This window comes from Plutella xylostella, chromosome 7 (assembly GCF_932276165.1).
Source record: "Plutella xylostella chromosome 7, ilPluXylo3.1, whole genome shotgun sequence".
NCBI classification, from domain to species: Eukaryota; Metazoa; Arthropoda; class Insecta; order Lepidoptera; family Plutellidae; genus Plutella; species Plutella xylostella.
Window position 1 is genome coordinate 3,821,253 of NC_063987.1, and position 24,015 is coordinate 3,845,267.

The window sequence follows — 24,015 nt, forward strand, 5'->3', positions numbered from 1 at the left end:
TATTTCAAATAGGTATTTTCTGATATACTGATCGCCGCAACCGCCGATTTAATTTGTCAGTTCCATTTAACTTCTCTTGAAATATATGTATGCTGAACAATTAATTTTACCGACGCATTTGTGGCCAAATAAATTTAAAAAATCTAAACTTTGACAATCTGCGGCTTGATCGCTGGGATTACCAGTATACATATGATTCAGCGTGTATGTACTATGTATATTTAATGTTTAGTCTTTCACCACGTAAAACTGTATGTGAATAACCAGTCTGATGAACGCTGTGTTAATTAATGTTTGTGTGTGTGCACAAATGATTTTGGACATGATATTTATTAGTCTTTGGAAAATAATCAAAATTAAATAATTTTACAACAATGTTTCCGAGTTTTTCTTCGTTTTATGCATATTTAACAGCCGTCCCTAATACCGGCCACACACGAGCCACATCAGCGTGATTAAAACTAGCCTCAAGACTTGTGCAAGTATTAAAACGTATAATGCTATTTGGATCACCGACGTATATGGCCTATATAACTATCCAATGCTATGCAAAGATTGTAACAAGGAACATAAATACTTAGAATGTAACCATAACGCGAGCAGATAAAGAAACACTATTAAAATGGTGATCGCCATATAAATGGAGATGCGATGCGAATAGGATGAAGCGAGTGAGACAGGATGAGTTTTGGTATGGCTTCAGTATCTATGAATTCAGTGATTATTATTGTAAAGCTGTTTGCAGCTTATTTTTGTTAAGATTTCAGCTTGAAAAAATATTGTGAGCAGCAGAGTAAACTTTGTTTTAGCTCTGCTTTAGCCACTGTCCTATATACTGGCCCATTGTAAGTCTAGTAACCTTGAAAAGGAACTATCGTAGCATTACCGGTACCAAATACCGATTCAAAAACATCACTAGTTGTGTCAATGAAAAACGTCAAAACAATATTTTTTCAGCTTGCTTTTAGTTTTTTTCCCATGCTCATCATCATGTAATACGCGGAAATTTGTTATTATTTCCAATTTCAATGCACCCAAACTATCCGCTTGAAATAATCTTACGTAACTAGTGCTTCTCTACTTTCCAAAAATGTCGTCATTTGTGAATCACAGGGAAGACAGCAGTGTAAACATTGAAGATACATCCACAAAAGACAGTGTAACTTTTTACAAAATAACAGTAAAAGTTGGTTCTGTTAGCTGGAGCGTGTTGCATCGCTACAGTGACTTTGTGGAACTACACGAGAAGCTGGTGGCCGACCATGGCGTGGCTAAAGACCTGCTTCCCCCCAAGAAAGTTATCAGAAACAAAACACCAAAGTTTGTAGAGCAGAGGCGAGAGGCACTCAATGAATACCTCAAAAATGTCTTCAACTATTTACGACTGGCGATGCCGTATGAGTTTGCGCATTTTCTGGACTTCCATCTGTATGACATATTTTTTCTACTGCAAGAGCTTGCTAAGAAGTTGTTTTTGGAAGGAGACAAGCTACTGCAAACTAAGAAGCCTTACACATTTACTCCTTTAGAGGTATGTTTCTAGTTTATTGAAGGTTTATGACTATAGCTTTACCATAATTTTATCTAATAAGAATCATATTAACATGTTTATGTATTTTCGTCACTTCATGATTAATGAAACTCCATAAATTTCAGCTACACGCAATAAGCGAGAGGCTAAAAATGGCGTGTCCGCCAACGGAAAAACCTGACAAGATGTATGACTTCAGCCACATCCTGGACTTCTGCTGCCAGCTGCACTCCCTCAACATTGAGGGCAGCTACGAGAAGCTCGGCACCAGCGATGTGGTGCCTAATAACTTGCATTTCGATCTGGTGCCTTTCAAGAGTCTACAAGAGTTGACTGTACTTGGAGTGCCTATGGGATGCATTCAGAGTGTTGGTATGTATGATAAATTAATAATTAAAATACATTGTAAATTCAAAAACAGTTTAAAAATATTATATAATATTAAATATTTTTAATTAAGGTCTTAGAAGGCATAACAGGTACTAGGTTCACAGTTCTTGTGCAGTTAAATAAAGGCAGAGACTGCTATGTATTAAAACTTATTAATCTGTACTTTCTGTGTAAATGTATAAGCTTGAGACCTGAGTCATCAATATGTATATTCATGTATTACTCATTCTTTTGAATAACTAATGAAAATTTAGTAGAGGCTGTTTGATTAACCTACCAAAACCAAACAGGATACAGAAATAGACTTACACCTTTTTAAATATTTCAGGTGGTCTCCGAGATACCTTGAGGAGCCTGTCGGTGCTGATAGCTGGTGTGGTGTCATTGAACGAGTTCCTTCTGGTAGACATCGTGCACAAGGACCCTTCCAGCATTGCTGATACTGTGGTGAGTTTATGCTACTTTCAAACCTGAAATTTCTTTGGGAAAACTTTTAAAAGATGCACAGTAAAACAACGCTCAGTGGATAAATCCAGATAGTCACTAAATAATTATTTATCATTTCTACAATACTGTTTCAAATGTAGTGTAGAGGTGGTGCAACAAACCAATCAATAGGTAGGTAAGGGTGGATACTGAAACCTTCAGTATGGATCCTGTTCTGTGTTAGTCTGTGGCAGAATATGTCCAGTAGTCAACTATGATTGCTTATTGGCTGAAAAGACATGTTTTAATTTTATTGGTGTGAGAAAAATCTTTTCAGACTTTTTGTCTCATCATACAAATCGGATGAAAAAATTATACATGCAATATAAAAAAATATGACCTAGTAGGGCAAAGGTTGCATATTGTATAACATGTCATCGTTTTGTTATCATGACGCTGACCTCGCGTCTGCTCGTGCCGCGTTTATCGTAAACCAGCCGTACTAAGTGGGTCAATTTGTGGCGTATTCATTAACAATATCAATTCTAACTTATAAATAGATAATCTGCACGCCTATATGGTTATTTCACATTGAGTATGAATGGTCTGGAGACGAAATAGGCAGACGTTCCCCTCTGGCGGGGTGGTAGGCCAGAAAGGCCCACCGATTTATAAAAACTAGTTGCAGTCTCAATTTTCACTAGACTCAATCTAGTTGGCAAAGCGTTCGTTTCATAGAAAATGATTTGTTTACATACTAAAATGACAGCTTCAATTCATAGAATATCCGGATTCCGGATTTGATCACAGATCTATCTATCTATCTATCATGGCGAGCTGATTTTCCGCATTTAGCCTCCAAGGTGGGCCATTATGCGTGAAATACCTATGGGGTGACTAGCTATTGAGCCACCCAAGCTCACGCCAGAAAGCCAGTAGACGACCTAGGTTGCTCATGACTTCCCGGAGGGACCCCGGAGATCCGAGGATTTTTGATCGTAGTGTCTCCACGCCTTTGCAATGTAACAAGACATGGGAAGCTGTTTCATCTTCCTCCATGCAACTTCTGCAAAGAGGAGTGGTGGAGATTTTCATGCGATATAGGTGTTTATTTAACCGGCAGTGGCCTGTTATGGTACTTATCACGACACGTAAGTTTGCTCTGTCCAAGCATAATAATTTGCGTGTTAGTTTAGTATTAATTAGTGGTACAAAAGCTTTTGTTTGTTTGCACTCGGCACTGTTACTCCAGAGATTGGTGTGGCATTCTGTCGTTCGGGAACGCAACCAAGAGCGAATTTGGTTGAAAGGGATCGGTACTATCGGCTCTGGGCCTATTGGTGCAGTGTCAGATCCCTTTCGTGCAAGTTCATCAGCAGCGTCGTTCCCCAGCGACCCGCTGTGCCCTTTTATCCACTGGAGGGTTATGGTATTGTTTTGTGAGGCAAGCGATTCTAGAGCTGAGTGACACTCTAGTACTAGCCCCGAAGTTATAGTTTTGCTAGACAAAGCTAGCAGAACTGCAGCACTATCAGATAGGATACGAATACGTTGATTCGTAACCTTTCTAGATTTGACTGCGTTAGCGGCCCGTGTAATAGCAACACATTCAGCCTGAAAGATTGTGTTGTATTTGCCTAGTGCCAGTGAAAAATGAATGTTTAGGTCATCCGAGTGGACACCAGCACCCGTACCTGACGTTTTTTTGGATCCATCAGTGTATATTCTCAGTTCATATATACTGGACTGATCTCTTGGTTCTTCATGCAATTGAATGTTGTAGTGCCTATTAAATATATGGATAAGCGGTATTCGATCACCAGTGGCTGCCATCATTGGTTGATGTTTTATGGCTTCCAACATAATGGATGTGTGTGACGCTGTTGAGTTATTTGCCCAGAGGCCGGCTGCTCTTAGTCTAAAACCGGCGGCAGCTGCTTCCTGTTTCACCACGAGATGTAATGGTGGAAGGTCGAGAAGTACCTCGAGTGCGGCCGTGGGTGTTGATTTCATGCATCCTGTGATGGCTACACATGCAAGCCTTTGTAGCTTTTGCAGCTTGTTTTTTACTGAGCTAAGTTCTGTTCTGGGCCACCAGACTACAGAACCGTAAGTTATGGTAGGTCGTATGACAGCTTTGTACAGCCATAATGTTAATTTTGGTTTAAGGCCCCAGGTTTTTCCTAACATTCGCTTACACTGCCAGAAAGCGATCGTAGCCTGTTTTATTTTGTTATCGAGATGTTTATTCCAGTTCAACTTGTTATCTAGCGTTATGCCAAGATATTTCACTTCAGTTGAAAGTGTTAGTTGAGTACCAAATAATGTAGGCAAGCTCATGTTATTGAGTTTTCTCTTGTTAGTGAATAGGACTAATTCTGTTTTACTGGGATTGACTTTTAGTCGATACTCCCTGCACCATTGCTCGACAATTTTCATTGCGGCCTGCATTTTTTCTCTCGAGGGTAGTCAAGCAATACACATGTGTATTTGTTTTGCTAATTAAATTATTTATTTTAAATTGTTTATTTACATATTTATCACATAAATAACAATTAACAGTATACTTACTTGTACGTGTACCCAAGTACATAAGAAATCTGCATATATGAGCTAGTTTAAAAATAGCACAAATCATCCACTGCCACCACTTCACCAAACACACACAAGATGAAGAAAAGGACCAGCAGCAAGCCCACACTGTCTTCACCTGACCCCGTGGCTGCCATCAACAAGCTGGAAGCCAAGTTGAGCCAGGGTCTAGCCACCTTTGATGCTCGCTTAGCAGCCGCCAACACCTCTACACCAACCTTGGAACAGCTGGCAGCTGACTTCAGGACCTTCAAGGAGTGCATACTGCAGACACTCAACCTCCTGAAGACACAGATAGCTGCGGTCACCCAGGTGTCGGATGACCTGGACAACCAGGGGCGTCGCAAGTTCCTGCTATTCCGTGGTGTCTGTGAGTCCACTGATGAAGACGTCTCCAAGGTGGTATCATCAATGTGTGTGCAGAAACTTGGCCTTAGTGACTTCACAGCAAGTGACATAAAAAAATGCTTCCGGCTGAACTCTGCTTCAACGGCCTCTAAGACTGACCGACCACGTCCCATTCTGGTTAGGTTCAGAGATGCAGCAACCAGGGCACAAGTGTGGGGCAAGAAGAAGTCTCTGAAAGCCACACCCGTTTCCATCTGTGAGTTCTTGACTGCTAGAAGGCGAGATATGTTTCTGGAAGCTCGCCGCCGGTTCGGGATGAAGAACTGCTGGACGCAGGATGGCAATGTCTTTGTCAAGCCCCCGGACGGTGGCAACAAGATCCGCATCAACTCCAGGCAGGACCTCGATGCGATACCGGCGCCCACGCAGGCCCCAGTAGACATGGCATCTCGGCCTGCTCTGGACCGGGCTGCAAAAAAGAACAAATTGGTTAAGTAAAAATGCCTGAAATAACCTAGGGTATTCTTAGGTATTGCCTTTAGACTACTTACCATATTTGTTTCCCAGTACTCAGTGCAGAATCATTGGCCCAATTCATTGCAACTTTTGTAGTAATAAGTACAGTAGCAAACAAGTATCACTCATCAGTGATTTCATTGTTAATCTTTGCCACAGCACTCTAGTCCCTATTCACATTGTTAAATCTAATGTTTTCTATCGCCTATCACTTCATTTTCGTTTGGCTAATTAGATTTGTGTAATACTGTACTTTTTTCCGACATTAGGCTCACCTTACCCACATTTGAAATTATCTGTTGAATTGAAATCAGTGTTGCCGCAACGGAGTTCTCAAAACGCACATATCCAGCGCTGAAAACGTACATTTAGGGTTAAAACCGTACATGAGCTGTTTTTTTTACTAAAATCACTCAATTTAGCTTTTCCAGCTCTTTCGCACCTGCTCGTCAGCAGAAGTACTATATTTTAATAGATTTTAGTCGTGAGAAACGTACCTATATTTATTATAGCATTTTAAAAAGTGTTACAATGTCCTAAATCCTTCAGAGTAGGTACCCCGCAGTTTTATGTATGATATACTTATACTCATTGTAATCATGTAATAATCATATTGGTTGAGAAAATAATCATACAAGAAAATCAAAATCGTAACTAATTGTGGTTAATAATTTTTTTGCTGCGATTCCAAAAAAAATACGTAAAATAGTCCATAAACAAAGATTTTACACATGATAATCATGATATTGGAAGTTAAGTTTAAATGGTACATTACATGGACCAATTATATACACATTACACATGGGAGGCTAAAATAGTACGTCAAATGTGTAAAATGTACGCTAATGGCAACACTGATTGAAATCGATTTCCGCTTGACAGCTGACAGAAATTGTGACTTTGACTTTGACATATTGTTATAATGTTGCCATTTCACAAAATATTAATATTGCTCTGGTCATGTAACGTTCCGTTCTCTGTAATTTATGTTCTGAGTGATAACTATTGGTATAATCAGCTGTGTAACCATTTTGTAAATTTACTTTTCTATTTATTTATTTTTTACAGTGGGCCGGCAGTGGATGTAGATAAATTGATTGGAATTTTAATTGATTAATAGAGAACGAAATTAGTGTATTTAACCATTAGATTGTATTATTGGTTCATATCTATTTTCTTATTAGTTAGGTATATATTATATTGAATATTTATTTTATTTATTATCTATACTATTATCATCATACCGTCAAAAGATTTAGATAGGTGTTGTAATTTATGGATCTGTCGATAAATTCTGACTTGTTTTACTCGTTAGACTCGCTCTCAGATGTATCTAGTGATGATTGTGTTCATCTAAGTGATCTGCTACACAACGCTTTCTCACCATTCCCCAAGAATCTGAATCTCTGTCACATTAACGCTCAAAGCATTCCTTCACATTATTCTGAACTTCTTTCAACATTTACCAGCAATTGCATTCATGCGTGTCTAGTGTCCGAATCGTTCCTCAAGCCCTCACTACCAACAACTTCTTTCTCTTTGCCTGGGTACATTCTCATCAGAAACGACCGACTTGAGAAGGGTTGTGGTGGGGTCGCCATATATCTTCGTGCCGATATTAAGTACCGAATATTAGCTACCTCTCCCCCTAAGTACAACAAAGGCATGGAGTTTATTCTTCTTGAACTTGACTTCAATACGGTGAAGTTTATGTTGGGTGTTGTGTATGCTCCTCCCAACTCCGACTACTTTGACGCGCTTGAACAATTGCTGGACACACATCTGCCAGAATACGAACATGCGGTGCTGATGGGTGATTTTAACACCTGCCTTCTGCAACATAATGTCCGTTCCCGTAAGCTCCTCTCATTGACTACTTCTCTCAATCTCCACATCCCTAAATTAGATCCCACTCACCATGTCAATGACTCCCATACCCTCATAGATCACATAATCACATCAAACAAGGAACGGATTGCATCCCACGGTCAGTTTACTGCCTCTGGATTTTCTCACCATGACCTGATCTTTGCTTCATATAAACTTAAAGTCCCCAAACCCAAACCTAAAATTATATTTCAGCGTAGCTTTGCGAGAATGGACCAGGAAAAATTGGCTAAAGACGCAGCTAACACGGACTGGTCACAAATAGAGGGCATGGATAGTATCGATGATATGGTCAAGTGCTTTAATAGCCTCGTCACCGACCTACTCGATCGTCATGCGCCTCTCCATCCAGTCCGCATGAAGCGGCCCCCAGCCCCTTGGCTGACAGCTGAGATACGCAGACAGATGGCACATCGAGATGCACTGCGACGCAAACATAAAAAAGATCCATCGGAGACTAACTGGAACCACTTCAAACGTGCACGTAACCGATGCAATACGATGATACGCAATGCTAAGCGTCGTCATATACACTCGTGTGTCGAAAATTGTTCGTCAAAAAACCTTTGGCAATTTCTCCATTCTTTGGGTTTCGGTAAGTGCAGGAGTGACGTACCCCTGTCTGTCGACAAGGAAGGCCTTAATCGCCATTTCTCATCCCCTCCCCATACCCTTGATCCTTGCACCAAAGCTCTGACGATAAATCGCATTCAAGCTCTCCCTGTAGCAGCATCAAGTGCATTCTACTTCTCACCGGCTACTGAATCAGATATAAAAAAGATTATTCTCTCCATCCCAAGCAAGGCGGTAGGTAATGACGGCATTGGTCGTGATATGCTGCTCCCCATTCTCCAATCCATCCTATCTCCTATTACCTACATCATTAACTTTTCCTTATCCTCAGGCACGTTTCCTCTCCTTTGGAAATATGCCTTCATGGTTCCCGTTCCCAAAATTTCAGATCCTGTTGAGTTCAAGCATTACCGGCCTATATCCATTCTACCATTTCTTTCTAAGGTCCTTGAACGTGTGGTGATGCGACAGTTCTCAAATTTCCTCTCATGTAATAATCTCCTAAATCCTTATCAGTCGGGATTTCGTCCATCCCATAGTACCTGCTCTGCCCTAATAAAAATAACAGATGACTTTCGTAAGGCCGTGGACGATCGCCAATTAACTCTCCTGACACTGCTTGATTTTAGCAACGCGTTCAACTGCGTGGATCATGACATCCTCTTGTCCATACTCCGGTCTCTCAATATATCTGGTTTAGTAGCCGAGTGGTTCACTTCATATCTGTGTGATCGCCGACAACGCATCCGTACGGATAACGTTGAATCGGATTGGTGTGATGTTACAGCCGGCGTTCCGCAGGGTGGTGTCCTTTCCCCTATCCTATTTTCCGTATTCATCAACACCCTTGTATCCGTCCTTAAGTATAGCTCCTACCACCTGTACGCTGATGACCTTCAGTTGTATGTTTCATGTGGTCCCGATGACGTCCTAGAGGCAATTAACAAGATGAGTGCCGATCTTGAAGCAGTCAAAACTTGGACTGCTCATTATGGTCTTCTTGTTAATCCCTCAAAGACGCAAGTTATGTTTGTGGGCAGCAGGTTTCACCTGGCCAGACTTGGACCGTTACCACCCGTTGTGTTCGATGGAATTAGCTTGTCATACTGTGACAATGTAAAAAATCTTGGTCTCCACATACAGAGCAATTTGTCTTGGGAGCTGCAGGTTTCTGAGGTCAGCCGTAAGATCTATGCATCCATGCATGGACTTAAACGCCTTCAGAACTTCCTGCCGTACTCGACCAAAGTTACGCTAGTCAACTCATTGTTGCTCCCAATTATTGATTATGCAGATGTGTGCTATCCTGATCTCACCGAAGAGCTACTTGATAAACTCGACCGTCTGCTCAACTTATGCATTCGCTATATTTTTGGCCTGCGTAAGTATGATCATGTCTCTGATTTTCGTAACAAACTCAAGTGGCTCAATATCCGTCACCGAAGGAATGCTCATATTCTATCTCTCGTTCATAGTATAGTCTACAATGCTTGTGCCCCATCCTACCTAACAGAACGCTTCACGTTCTTCGACTTTTCTGACCGTCCTCAACGGTCAAGTCGCAATCTTCTCTTTCGTACCCCAGAGCATAATGCGGCAGGGTATTCTGATTCTTTCACTGTGACAGCGGTTCGCTTGTGGAACAAGTTACCACTGGATATAAGACAAACTAAGTCTATAGATCTTTTTAAATCTAAAGTTCGTCTCCACTACCTCCAAGAGCAGAACATTCTGCCTAACTGATCCCTATCTGTGTGATGATGATGATGATAGTAATTTTATGTATGTATTTATGTATGTATGTAATGTATTTATTTAGGTATCATGTGTATATTTATATTGTATAGATAGATATATATTAAGATATTAATATTTCGGTTAAGTACTCAATATAAACCATCTTCTTTCCTCAAAGCCTTAAGCACTACCAATCACTTTTTCAACATCACCAAAGGTTAACTGGTAGAAAATGCTGCTAGCATTAAGTTCGCCTTTGTACCAATTTACTTTGTGCAATAAAGAATTTAATAATAATAACGCTACAATGAAGGTTCTCGAATTTCCCACTAATGAGGATGGTGAGGTCATCTGCATAGCCGACTGTATAGAAGCCGCTGCTGTTGAGTCGTCTAAGGAGGTCGTCAACTACCAGATTCCACAGTAGAGGTGAAAGGACCCCGCCTTGAGGGCAGCCTTTAGCTACAATGCATCTGGTTGTCCCGTTTAGGTTGAGTTGTACTGCTCTTAACTTTAACATATTATTTATCCAACCCCGTAGAGTAGGATTAACATTATATTTGGTTAAGGCAATGTTGATACTATCGAAGTTTGTTTTATCAAAGGCCCCTTCTATGTCTATAAAGGCACCTAGTGTTGATTCTTTGTTTGTTAGCGCACATTCAATTTTGTTCACTACGCTATGGAGTGCTGTTTCGGTCGATTTGCCAGCGGTATAGGCATGTTGGCTGTTATGTAATGGTTTTTGTTTGAGATTATTATCTCGTATGTGTCTGTCACAAAGTCTTTCTAGGGTCTTTAGTAGAAACGACGTTAAACTAATAGGTCTGTAGGACTTTGGATCCGTGTAGTCACTTTTTCCTGATTTAGGAATAAAGGTTGCTTTCACCTCTCTCCACTGTTTAGGAATGTAGTTATGTGCTAAGCAAGCCTTAAAAATATTCGCTAAGCTTTGCACGATAACCTGTTGTCCCCACACTAGGAGCGCGGGGAATATACCATCCAAACCAGCTGATTTAAAAGGTAGAAAGCTGTTTATGGCCCATTCAATTTTTTCAACGGTTACTAATTCTTGGGCGGTTATCCAATCAGATATTGACGGGTTCGAGTGCTCGCTATTATCCCAGGTCAGATCACCAACGAGGCGGCAGTCTGGGAAATGCGTTTCAAGGAGTACTTGGCACGTTTCTTTATCGTTGTTAGTATAGGTTTTATCGGCTTTTTTTAGGCAGCCAAGGTTTTTATTTTGACCGCAGTCTAAGATTTTTCGGACTCTAGCTGCTTCGTTGTTGGATTCAATGTTTTCGCAGAATCGACGCCATGAGTCTCCTTGGCGGATTCTTATTCGTTTTTTGTAATGTTTTTGAGCTTCTTTATATAGCTCCCAGTCAGCATAGTGTCTAGTGTTTTTTGCCCTATTAAACAGCTTCCTAATCTTACGTCTCAGTCTCTCAAGCTCCGGTCCCCACCAGTGGGAGGTTCTGGGCCGAGTAGGCGGAGACGTAAGTGGACATGCTTGTTCATAAGATGTTGTTATACATGTTGTTAGTGACAAAACATTGGTTTCTATAGCCGCGGTGGATTGCGACATGTCTTTAAAGTTTATAGTTTGGAAGTTTTGTGTTAGTGCTTGAACGTATTTAGTTCGGTCAGTCTTCCGCGGGTTACGACGCGGTTTGACTTGCGGTGGTTTCGCTTGAAGTTTAAAACATATTCTTCTATGATCGGCACAGGATGGTTCGTTTGATACATGCCAGTCCGAAATTAGGTCAGTGACGCCAGTAGTAGCAAAAGTGACGTCAACAATTGTTTGGTAACGCGATGAAACGAACGTCGGTTCAGAGCCTATATTAAGAATGTTAAGGTTTGTTGAAAATAAGTAAGTTACCAGGTTTTCACCCCTTCTGTTGGGAGTTTCACTGCCCCAGAGCGGATGGTGCGCGTTGGTATCCGCAGCGATGATCAGCTCTAGGGAGTTGGACTCGCAGTGATGCACCAGGTCCGCCAACTCACCGGGTGGAGGATCTCCATCGCCAGGCATGTAGGCGGACGCTAGTACAATTGAACTACAGTTACCCACCAAGTTCTGAACTAACACAGCTGTTAAATCTTTCGTGCAGAACTGGGTGAGTTGTACCGCGTCCACAGAACGGGGCATGTAAATACACGTGCGTGGGTTAAGAATAGAGGTGTTTAAAAACAACTTACCCCCAATGTTGCTGAGACCGCAGATACGGCTTCCCCTGATCCACGGCTCCTGGATCAGGGCGATGGTCCCGGTGTTGACCTCCAGCTGCCTGCGTAGGGTAGCCGCCGCAATCTGCTTGTGCTGGAGGTTGGTTTGAATGACGGAGAGGTTACTGAGGCGAGCGGAGAACATCACTGTCCACCGACTCCGCATCAGCATCCGACTCTTCGTCATGACCGCCACCGTCGATCCAGGACGATAGAGCCGCGGGGGTCGCAGCAGGCATCGTCTCGGTGGAGGTGCTCGGCAGGGTCGTTGGTGCCTCGACTGGTGCAGCACTCACAGACGTGGGGCTGGAGGTGCACAGCGGTGCTGTTGGTAGCGGGTCCTCACTTTCTTCGGGAGGCTGGCTGCCCAGAACGCCGTTGTTGAAGAACCGGATGTAGATGTTGCCCACTGCAAACGTCATCTGCCGTCCGAGCTCCATGATTCTTGGCACCTCCGATCTGGGGATGCCGAGGTTGAGGAAGGAGTCCTTGCCATTGTGGACCTGGCGGTCGTACAGGGTCCAGTCCCCCACGTTGTACATCCTGTTTTGCCTGATCAGGGTTCTTTGGATGCTCAGCGGCTCGTCAGTGCAGGTGTCAGGAACCAGCAGTCCAGCTCTCACCTTGGGCACTAGCTCCGACTGCCCGATGACCGCGAGCTTGGTGTTAGGCACAGGCGATGGCATCACCTCGACCGTTTTCTTCAGCCACGCGAGGGTCTCGTCGTCTTCACACCACATCTTCAAGGCCCCGTGGCTGAGGTGTGGTTTTCCCTTGAAGAGAGGGCAGAAGGGTGTTTCAGTCAGCGGGACGTCCAGCTGCTGAATTATGATCTTCTGCACGGCCACCTTCAGGTCGTTGGCCTGGTCCTCGGTGAGGCTGCGCGCCGGCACGGTGACGAGGGCGACATGCAGGTGTGTCCGCGCGACATTGGCGTAGGTTGGGGCCTGACCTGCTGCAGGAGCAACTTTTGCGCGCTTGGCGCCACCCCTCGGAGAGATTGTCTCGTCAGGGCGGACCCGCTTAGCCGAGGTTAGTTCGGCATCAGCAGGCCTGCGCTCACCAGTGGACTGAAGCCCACCGGCCGGCGCCGCGACGGTGGCAGCATAGCTGCTCCTTTTACCCCTGCTACCCCTGGGAGTGGGGCGTCGAGGTCCAGCGGTGTTGGTGGTGGTCGCCGGGACGGTGGTGGTCGCCGGGACGGTGGTGGTCGCCGAGACAGTGGGTGCCGCGCGCGTAATCGCAGCGCTACTCCCCTTGTCCTTGGGGGCCTCGACTGTGGAGGCGGCCGGCACTGAGGCGGCACTGGGTAACGCGTGCGCTGAGGCTACACTGACACCCGAACCGGCCACTGCACCAGTCGTCCCCACAGTCGATTCCCTCTTGCGACGGTTTCTGTTAGCGCGCTTATTGGCGCGATGTTTTTTGTTGCCGACTTTCCTAGGCGCAACGGTCTGCCATGTCCCCTCGAACTGAAGCTGCTGCTGCTGCGGCATGGCTTCGGCGAGCTCCGACAAGTCTATGGTAGGCGCATCCTTGGCGCCTGGTTTTACGTCCTCCATCCACGCACACGCACAAGCACACAAATGAACACAGCTCGCAATGTTATTCGCAATTGCACGTCGCGGAGAGTTAGGTGATCTGCCGTTACATCATTGAAGTTGTTATTATTTGTTTACAAAACAAAACTCTGCGTTCCAAAATCAACTAACGTACTAAGTATGCGTTATTACTCTGAAGTCGTGACAAGCACACAGAATACACTTTCAACGCAACTCGGGTCCTGACCACCCCAATAGTTAAAATTGGAACGCAGCGTCAATATTGTAATTATTGCGGGTATGTCTAAAACTTTCGGCGAGTTGCTCGAAAATTTTCGACGATGATGATTGATCACAGATTTGGTCATGGTTTATTGTTATTAGCTGTTTCCTAGCAACCAATGTGAAAAAAATGCAATAGTGATGTACCAGTATGTAGATATGTATTAATCGACAATAAAGGTCATAGTTGGGAAGAGTCCGTAGTCGAATTGGCTTCAGTAATCGTAACTGATCACTGAGGTTAAGCAACAACTGACACGGTCAGCCATTGGTAGGTACAGCATGAGTTACCGATTTCAAATGGTTCTTTTCTGGACGCTTCCGTGCTTCGGACGGGACGTTAAGCCGTGGGTCCCGGTTGCTGCTACGGCAGCAGTCGTTAAGCCTAGTCAGAGGCCGCCCGAAGGGGCGGCTTGAAAGCATCTGACCGTCGGGTTGCCCACTTACTCGACAACTTCAGTGTATTGTACTCATTCAAAAACGGCGATACGGCTCGCGACCTATCACGTGAGTATAAATGTACAGCGAAAAGCGGGTGAATTCGTTTATTAATCATTCCTAATTAAATTTAACTATACCTAATTAATTTGAAATTAGTATTTCTAACCCATGTTTTCGAATTCATCGATAACACTTATCGATAATTGTTACATCCATTGGCAAGAAAAATGAAGACACTGTGTTCATTATTAAATGTCACTTCACGTAACCCTTATTGCTGGGAATTAAAACTCATAATGATATGTCCCATGAGACATAATCATGGTAAACGGTAAAATTTCCCCCCGCAAAAATTGGCAGACTTTTTTGTATCAAGAAAGATCGCTATGGCGCTTCCCGAGGGTACACCCGAGTCCGCGTTGTTCTATGTTATTTCATTAACATAACAAGTGTCAGACGAGGGAATATTGTCAGAAGTCAATTTACATACTTTTACTTATGAAAATTACATTCAACATATTCAGTTTGACTTAACATCCATTTAGATGCTAAATAAAATTGATGTGTAGAATTTCTAATACAAATCTTTATTTATTTGTTAACAGAAATGGAACAAGCTCTCAGTCATCAATTTTGCCAGCAACAACATAGAGCATGTGGACTGGGCGATCAAACTCGTACCAAAACTGCAGCACCTCAGCCTATCTTCCAACAAACTAACAGAACTATGCGACATCTCCTCCCTGCATGAGCTCCGTAATCTCAATCTCTCAATGAACAAGTTCACACTTTGCGACAGCTGGCATTCCAAAATAGGCAACATTGTCAAGATAGACTTGTCACAAAACGGTGTATCTTCTTTACAAGGATTCTCCAGACTCTACTCTCTAGAAAGCCTAGATCTCAGCTGCAATGTCATAGAAGATGTTGAAGAAGTGCAGCATATTTGCAAACTGCCTTGTTTGGAATATCTATGGTTGACCGCCAACCCTGTGGCCTCGTCCATAGACTATAGAGTGAAGGTTCTAGAGCAGTTTAATGCCAGGATGTCGGAGTTGTGCCTGGATAATGAGAAGGCGTCTGGGAAGGAGCTGGACACGGCCAGAGTGCTGCAAGCGTTGAGGGTGATGAAGGAAGGTAAGACCCCCAGTTTTCTTCAGAACAATAACACGAGTCATAGCTTCAATCGCGATAAAAGTTGATGATTGGCGTGTGGCTGATGTTACCTTCCTGACCAGTGAGAGGAGTACGAACGACCTGAAGCTTTCTTTTATTTGCTCGAAAACTATTGTTATTTATGTATGAAGTAAACTTGAGTCCACATTTGTATTATTTCCCCGTACCGCAGCCTCGGCGTATATTTAGTTTGGTCGCAAGTATTCAAATTTTTCATCAAACTAATCATGATACGCCGAGGCGGAATATGGAGATCTGATACCCGGAAATGATGCAAATATGGACCCCTCAGGTGAACCTGTTGAACTTCTTAACAATCGAAAGAGACAAATTATTTGTCCTAAACATTGTAAGTAATTAAGTTTTGTATCATCATTATTACATAAATGGTATAATTTGAATATGCCTTATTCCTGAGTAACATAAAATGTTATGGTTGAGTTGATGGTGATATTCGCATGTGACTATCACATTTTCTGTATATTATGAGTCTATTTGTGTCTAACCTCTATGTGATATTATAACTATATTTTAAGAGCTTGAATTGTAATAGTGAATTGTAATTTAAGTAAGTATATTGTATTACCATGAATTAAATATTACTGCGGTACTAAAAATCCTATTTTCATAACGTAGTAATATTTTAAGCTATGTAATAATAATAAATGACCAATGTTTGTATTGAAACCATTTTAAATGTGGGTTTAAACCTTCATAGGCATACTAGTTGTTCACATTCCTATAGGATGTTGCAGAAACATCTATTGGTCATACAACTCATAATTTAGAACATCCTTTGTTCTAAGATTAAAATTATTGGTCATTATAATTATGATAATTTATCTTATCAGTTATGACAAGTATTTATGATTAAAAAGTATTATGAATGTGATTAAATCTAACATATACCTAATTACCTATAACTATATTTTATTTTCCATGTTAAATAAGTTAATTTGTTGTCAATAAACATAAAGTATAAATCATCTATGTATACTTTTTACTTGTTATAGACTTTACCCTGAACGGAAGCCTTATAACATGTACAACCTGTTTCGATTTACATAATCTATTATCTCATCACAGTCATCACTGATGCCGCAACACTCCGTTCATCCTATTAATACTATAAGGGCGAAACTTTGTTTGTAACACAGACAAAAAAAGAGAAGACTGCCAATAATTCCAACTCCATTATTTATGAGTTTAGATTCAGTTAGGTTCTGCTCTACATTAGTTAGGTTCTGCTCTACATCAGTTAGGTTCTGCTCTACATCAGTTAGGTTCTGCTCTGCATCAGTTTGGTTCTGCTCTACATCAGTTAGGTTCTGCTCTACATTAGTTAGGTTCTGCTCTACATCAGTTAGGTTCTGCTCTACATCAGTTAGGTTCTGCTCTGCATCAGTTTGGTTCTGCTCTACATTAATTATGTTCTGCCCTACATTGGTTAGATGCTGATTGGTCTGACGATTATTAGTTAGGTTATCTAAGTTCTCATTTTGAGTGAATGTTTTTATGAGAAATAAAGTATCTTAAACCTAAACCTAATCTGTGTATGTGGATAGCATCTAAGTAATGTAGAGCAACATAAAACTAACGAAGAGCTGCTTATAACTAATGTAGAGTAGAACCTAACTTATTTGGAGTAGAATATATCTAATGTAGAGCAGAACTAATGTAGTGTAATGTAATGTAGAGCAGAACCTAATGTAGTGTAATGTAATGTAGACCAGAACCTAATTGATTGTGATGACATTACGTAGGTAAGAAGCGGTTAGCCTGGTGTGGGTTAACGCATAGGTTTTTTTTATCCCGGAACTTCAACAGGAAAACTCGCGCTCCGCTCTCGCAGGTAATTTATCATCTATTAAATTATAAACAATAAGTTTAATTTTTAAATCGTTTATTTGGTTTTGACTAAAATATTCATAAATATTTACAATACTTTAACTAGTAAACCGTAACCTATGCTTATTTTTATTTCGTAAAATACGAAGCACACTTTATTTCATACAGATATTAATGCTAAATAATGAATAGAATATTATTATGTAACATCATTAGAACTAAAACTAAAAGATATGAAAATAGTAGATGATGAAATATGATGTTTTCGTAGTAACACATAATCATTAATACTTATTCACTTATTTAACATCAAATTCTATACATTTAATAATCCTTACATTTACCTCAGCACGATACCATTTCCCAGTCTCAATTATATAACAAAACGTCAATCGTTTTATTTTAACTCATACCTAATCTTAACAACATTAAGAATTGTTACAGTAACAAGTGACTTTTTAAGTTTTAACATAGAAAGTTTCCATAGCCTAAATGTGAATACACGTTAATTTTCACCGCCATCTACGAAGAGACGAATCTAAAATACTTTCCCATCTAAAACTAACTTTGCAACAAGTAAAAGGTAGAAGACTATATTAACCTACTGCCAGTTTCAGTAACTCTATCTATCGATAGCTGACAGTTACTTTCATACGATAGTGACAGAATGTGAGATTTTTTTATGTGACAAAAACGTATGATAGTAACTGTCAGCTATCGATAGATAGAGTATTGAAACTGGCACAAAACAGTTACACTGGTTATTCAACCACAAAAATCGTATTATTTTATCTCGAAAATTAGATTTTAAAATCTTAAGTAGATATAGGTATATAGTAAAAAGAAATGCATTAAGAATACATGAAATACTCGTTCCATGGGAAAACATTATGAATAACTCCTAATTATCAATATTCGCTGCAGTCAAGTGAAATCAATCTTACCATAATGTATTTAAAGTGATACATAAAAATATAATTATTTAAGGCACGCAAGTAAACCAGTTTATATTAATTAATAATTAGATACCTACCTATTAAAATTACTAGCTGTTTGTTGTCTTTTACTTATGTTTGTTAAATCAATGTACTATTAATAATGATGATATTTTGTTAAAAAAAACTCCTTAGCCATCAGCCCTTAGTCTTTCACTGCTGCTCATAGAACTTTCAAAAACCTTCACGAGTCTGGAACACTCGGTCCTCGGCCTTCCCCATCCAGCCACTACCCACTATCTGCCTAATGTGTTTATTTCTTTCCATTTACATAACACTTTCTTGCATATAAGGCTGCGGTCCCAATATGCAAACTGTTTGACGTCGGCTGAGTTACAGGCGTTTTTCTAGTTTTGAGCTGACTCTATGCTATTTACTTTGCCTACTGGGACTGCAGCCTAACATATTTGACACAAGAAAAATAAACGTGAGTATCAACTCTAGGCATATACCATTGTAACTAGCTGACTCTAGTTGACGAGAGTGCTCAGATTGCTAACAGCGTCTAGTAAGTAAAGAGTTTACCTACTGGGAACGCAGCCTAATATAGTTTAAATAAGAAAATAAACGTGACTGTTAGATAAACGTTTTACTCTAGGTAATTATCATTGTAACTCATTCACTATGAGTGTTAAATTAAGGCGTTTACCATTGCAAGTATATAATTCACTCTAGTTGACGAGTGTGCTCAGATTGCCTACGCGTTGACGAGTGTGGGCAGTGTGAAGTGCCAGCGCTCGTCGGTGTGCTCGAACAGCGGCGCGCGCGCCCGCACGCCCGCCGCCGTGGGCCGCCGCATAGGGTCCTCGCTCAGCATCAGCTTTAGCACTTCCATCTGGAATTAAAACATTAATATTAATCTAGCATTCATTAGTGTACGACCAAAATGAGTTTTTTAAAATGTTGAAATGTCTACTTTGTAGCTGTAGCGGATCCTATTTCCGGCTCAGCGATTACGTCACAGACGTTTTGACACTGTAATTGACAGCGCTAAACCCTTGTTTTACCAGTGTCAACTTTTTTAATAAGAGGCCATAGGCTAACCTACCTATACCGCTATTTTAGCCGAGCGAAGCGAGGCCATTCATCATAAACCGCATAGAGATTTCGAACTTACCTCATTGCTAAAATTCCTTGAGAACCCTTGCGGCCATCCACCCTCCCGTATCGCCAATAAACTCCTCACTCGCTCGGCCTCTGTTCCAAATGGCTGGAGTAACTCGAACAGGACTAGTCCTAGTGAGTAGATGTCCACTTTGTAGCTGTAGCGGCGGCCGCGGAGTTGTTCCGGAGACATGTAGAGGTGCGTGCCTGCGGAGTGAAGGGGACAATTGTTTATTTGCTGATACATCAGACCACTTAGCATGAATTTTCATTGTGAACGTGAAGTAGAATTCATCGAGTAATTTTGTATGAAAATATGAACAGCGCCCCTGGCTATCGGTAGCAGAACTAAAATTTTCATACAAAATTCATCGAGTAATTTCACGTCACGTTCACGATGAAAATTCATGCTAAGGGGTCAGAACATTCCGTCAAGAGCAAAGCTTTTATATTTCAGAAGTAGACAGAAGCTGAAACTCAGTGTGCCTCATCGCTGCGACCATTTTCGTGAGCTTTCTGGAAAATGGTATATTTCTAAGTTTTATACTGTAAACTTACTGTGCTTTCTCGTTAAATAACTATCATGAATTCTCATGTTTTATACATACATGTACACAGTGAATAATCAAATTAATCACCATAAAAATAATGGCTACAATTTTATAAATGCATCTGTAGAATAGAGGGCTATGGATGGCTGACGATATAGTAATGATCAAGCTATTGCATCATTTATTTACGGGCGCGTATACAATATATATCTAATATAACTCACCGACTCTGTAAGTATGTCTCTGGTGCACGTCAAGCGCGTCCGGCGGCCCGTCGCCGTCCTGCGAGCTGTCCGCCATGGCCGTCACCAGCCCGAAGTCACCCACCTTCACCTGAAGTGGTAGAAACACTAGTTAGATAGTGTGGGAATAATATAATGATGTAGTTAGTTGACTCTGACTAGCCGTGTCCCCACCGGCTGCACGCTTCAGCTAGGCAGTTTCAAACTAGATAACAAATACTCTGTCTGTATGGTCGTCCCCAGGACACGTCCATACAGACCGATTCTGGTCTTCGGTGTTCAATATTTGTGTTGATGTCTGATAATATACCTAACCTACAGGAGCGTGGGGATTATGGCCTGCATTGGACAATTTACAGTTGTATGTTTTAGTGTAATTATCCAAAAGTAAAAAAGTTTTTTAGAACGAACCCCTGAGCCACTCCATTTTGGCGTACGAAGGCGTTAAATTCGTACTATATAAACCTGTATAGTATATACGTAGTTATAGTAAAGTGGTATAGGGTGTTGCAAAAGTGGTATGGTAAGCCAAAATGGAGTGACCGCGGCAAAAGCTACTAACTTATATTTTACTTTACCTTTCCATCAGGAGCGAAGAAGATATTGCTCGGCTTGAGGTCTCTGTGGATGAGGCCGGCCAGGTGCACGTACTCCACGGCTGAGACTATCTGACTGAACAGCGTCTTTATCTGAAACATACAGGATGTTGTTTAGTGTGCCAGTTCGGTAAATTGAAAAGCAGAAATAAAAATTCTATCCTGCTAGGTTAAGACATCTTAGGTTAATTTTGGAAGATATGGAACATAGTCCATCAAAAATGACATAGGCACAACAGTGATTGATTCTGAGTGGCACAAAGGAAAATTTTACTAATGGCGACTTTAACTCTTTTGTTGCTATACTGTCAAAGCGTGACGGGAAAGATTTTGTCTTATCTATTTACGGTGTTGGTTTCCGTGAAACAGTAACTACTGCCCTTCCGGGTAACTTAAGTCATGGTTGCTATTTATCAAATCGAAATCACTTAAATAATATTATCTACTTACTTTCCCCTCCCTAGAGCTATAGGTCCTATTATTCCTCAGCCAATCATGCAGACTGTCCCTCCTACACAGCTGCATCTGTATGTACAGATACATCTTACTGGACGGAACTCTGACGTCGTCGGTTGTACTCTTCACACACATGTCTAGGGACCAGTGACGCGTGTGCCCTTTCTTCTGCGGGGGAAAGAGATGGATGTTAGTTTGGGGTTGGAGTAGTGGACGTAGGTATAAAATGCTTCGTATCCGAACTAACGTTAACGTAACTATCGTTAAATTTCTATCCTTTCTTTTTCTTTATTTAAAGAGTAATATGGGGACTTTTACATGTGTTATACATATTGCTAAGATAAATAAGGAGTAATTAGATGCGAGTCGTATCGCCATTTTGGGATTAATATAATGTTTTCATTTAACTAACACGAGACTAGCAAAGGCGTGCAGTAATGAACCTCTGCCTACGCCCCGCAAGGGTTGTACATGAAGTAAAACCGATTTTATGTTATGTCTAACAAACATGAAGCAAAGTTGCACTATTACATCATTGAATTTAAAACGTTACCTTTTTCTTCTTTTCAATACTGCTGGCTTCAATCTTAGTGAACTCATTGCATTCCTTCACTCTTTCCAACGGCTTATTGACTGAAGTGTTAGCTCGAGCTTCTGACAAACCCTTCGAATTATGATTCAGATCTTCACTGTTAGCAAATACTATGAAGGAATCGTCGTTATCGCCAGAAGCGAGGTTTTTAGATAGATTTGAAGGCATTGAGAGATCACTTATGACGTCGAAAGAGCTTTTCAGAGGGCTCTTGGTGGTGATGTCTGGGTCTTTTGACGCGTTTTCGTCAAACACTATGCTTAGAGAGTCGTTGCAGCTAAGTGATCTGGGGAGAAAATATAAGTGTTACTTATAAAAACATACTATAGGGTGGCGAAATAGAGTAGGTATATTGTAAAGCCGAATGCTTTTGTCTCAAATTCATACAAGACATGTCACTTTATAGATAGATATAACTAAGCAGTATCGCATCAGACAGTGGTAAGGCGCATAGGCTCTATGTTGATTAATTTGAAGCCTTGTAATTTGAAGTAGCTTTTTAAAAAGGCAAAACAGATAATTATGATATCAATATATGGTGCTTGGGGTGTCAGGAGTCAATATTTAATTTTAAGGACTAAGCGTCCTTTCACACTTTTATTAACGGTAAATAAATTTGGAAAACCTGTCATTATATCGTATAAAATGTTAACTTAACTTATTTGTAAGTACAATGTATGGCTGTTTGTCTTCCCTAATAAAATAAAATATAAACGAGTCTCACCTCAATCTCTTCGAAGGCTCCGACAGCTGCCCCTCGTAGTCCACATCTCTGTGGAGGTTGAGCACGACGCTATCTCCTCTGGCAGGAGACTCCCGCGGAGATGTCTTCACTAAGGGCTCACAGTCTGATAGGCCTGAGGAGACGCCTTCCAGTTCCCTGGGAAAAAAATGTTGTAGTTTAGGTTTGGTAGTGGGAATTTTGATATAAAAAGTAGCCGGCCATTGAAAGAATGGTTGGTCCATTTCAGGTAAGGGGTGAGGCGAGAGCGGAATGGTTAAGGTAAGCGTCCAACTTTCGGCATCGTACGCAACGTACACATCGCATTCAGTATTCTTTGTATAGAAATTCACACAAGTCCACTTCATAGGCGTTGCCGACGCCTTTTTTAAAAATAAATATAATGCAATACAATCTTCTTTATTTGCACCAAAACAGAAAAAAATAAAAAAAGCTTAAAAATAAAAACAGTACAAAAACAGTAAATAAATAATGTGGGAACATGTCACACACGGCCATTCGACACCAAGCTAGGCAGAGCCTGTGTTATGGGTATCGGACAGCTGTTATATCTACACAAATACATAGATAGATACGTATTAAATATAAATATCAACACCCAGGACCCGAGTACAAATATCTGTCTTTAAAGAAATATCTGCCCCAGCCGGGAATCGAACCCGGGACCTTCGGCATAGCAGTCAGGGTCACTAACCACTACACCAGTCAGCCGTCGATTTCTTCATACATTTATGAAAATCACCCTGTATATGTAGTTACCTCATCCACAGCGCGTCCCGCGTCTCCTGCCAGTGCGCGGGCGGCTCCTCCAGCCACGCGTTGAAGTATCTCACTATGTGCTCGTGCTCTAACTTGGCTAGAGCGCGAACTTCGCGTAGGACGCGCTCGCGTTTTGATTCCCTGAAATGTAATATACATATAGTTAATGTAACTTATGTATTTGTAATACAGCTAGGGTAGGGTATAGTAAAAATGTGTCGGTAGCGCTGTAAATATGCTTGTTGGACCGACGACCTACAGAAAAGGCTACGGGTACCTGTCTGAGTATTTGCTAGTTGAGGAAGACTGAGGACAGAGTGTTATGACGTTGGCAGAAGCCTATGTGAAGAGCGGGCAGTACGGGCTGAGGATAGAATAGAATAGAATAGAATACTACTTTATTGACTTAAAAATAATTTACATAAATAACAATTTACAATATAACGCAATAGGCG

At 41.3% G+C, this 24,015-nt stretch overlaps 2 protein-coding genes across 2 annotated transcripts in view; one reads left to right on the forward strand and one right to left on the reverse strand.

Annotated features, from left to right (window-relative positions):
- The first annotated feature begins 907 nt into the window (after positions 1-907).
- On the forward strand, positions 908-16,663 carry LOC105389581 (nischarin). Its single transcript, XM_011560722.3, has 4 exons — positions 908-1,531; positions 1,657-1,903; positions 2,250-2,368; positions 15,105-16,663. Exons 1-4 carry the CDS (start codon positions 1,091-1,093, stop codon positions 15,699-15,701), a joined length of 1,404 nt encoding a protein of 467 aa, XP_011559024.3. The 5' UTR covers positions 908-1,090; the 3' UTR covers positions 15,702-16,663.
- A 1,775-nt stretch (positions 16,664-18,438) lies between these two features.
- LOC105389580 (eukaryotic translation initiation factor 2-alpha kinase) overlaps positions 18,439-24,015 on the reverse strand; it is a 33,958-nt gene continuing 28,381 nt past the window's right edge. Inside the window, 8 exon segments of the mRNA XM_048621985.1 lie at positions 18,439-19,353; positions 19,636-19,829; positions 20,398-20,506; positions 20,994-21,104; positions 21,462-21,632; positions 22,021-22,345; positions 22,784-22,939; positions 23,561-23,701. Coding sequence (XP_048477942.1) covers positions 19,216-19,353; positions 19,636-19,829; positions 20,398-20,506; positions 20,994-21,104; positions 21,462-21,632; positions 22,021-22,345; positions 22,784-22,939; positions 23,561-23,701 — 1,345 coding nt within the window. The 3' untranslated portion in view covers positions 18,439-19,215.

What these genes read in the sequence shown, in the direction of transcription:
- LOC105389581 (XM_011560722.3), top strand. Translation starts at nt 1,091, where the DNA reads ATGTCGTCATTTGTGAATCACAGGGAAGACAGCAGTGTAAACATTGAA. An exon ending in ACACATTTACTCCTTTAGAG is followed by an intron (nt 1,532 to 1,656) that starts GTATGTTTCTAG and finishes CATAAATTTCAG; the next exon opens with CTACACGCAATAAGCGAGAG. An exon ending in GGGATGCATTCAGAGTGTTG is followed by an intron (nt 1,904 to 2,249) that starts GTATGTATGATA and finishes TAAATATTTCAG; the next exon opens with GTGGTCTCCGAGATACCTTG.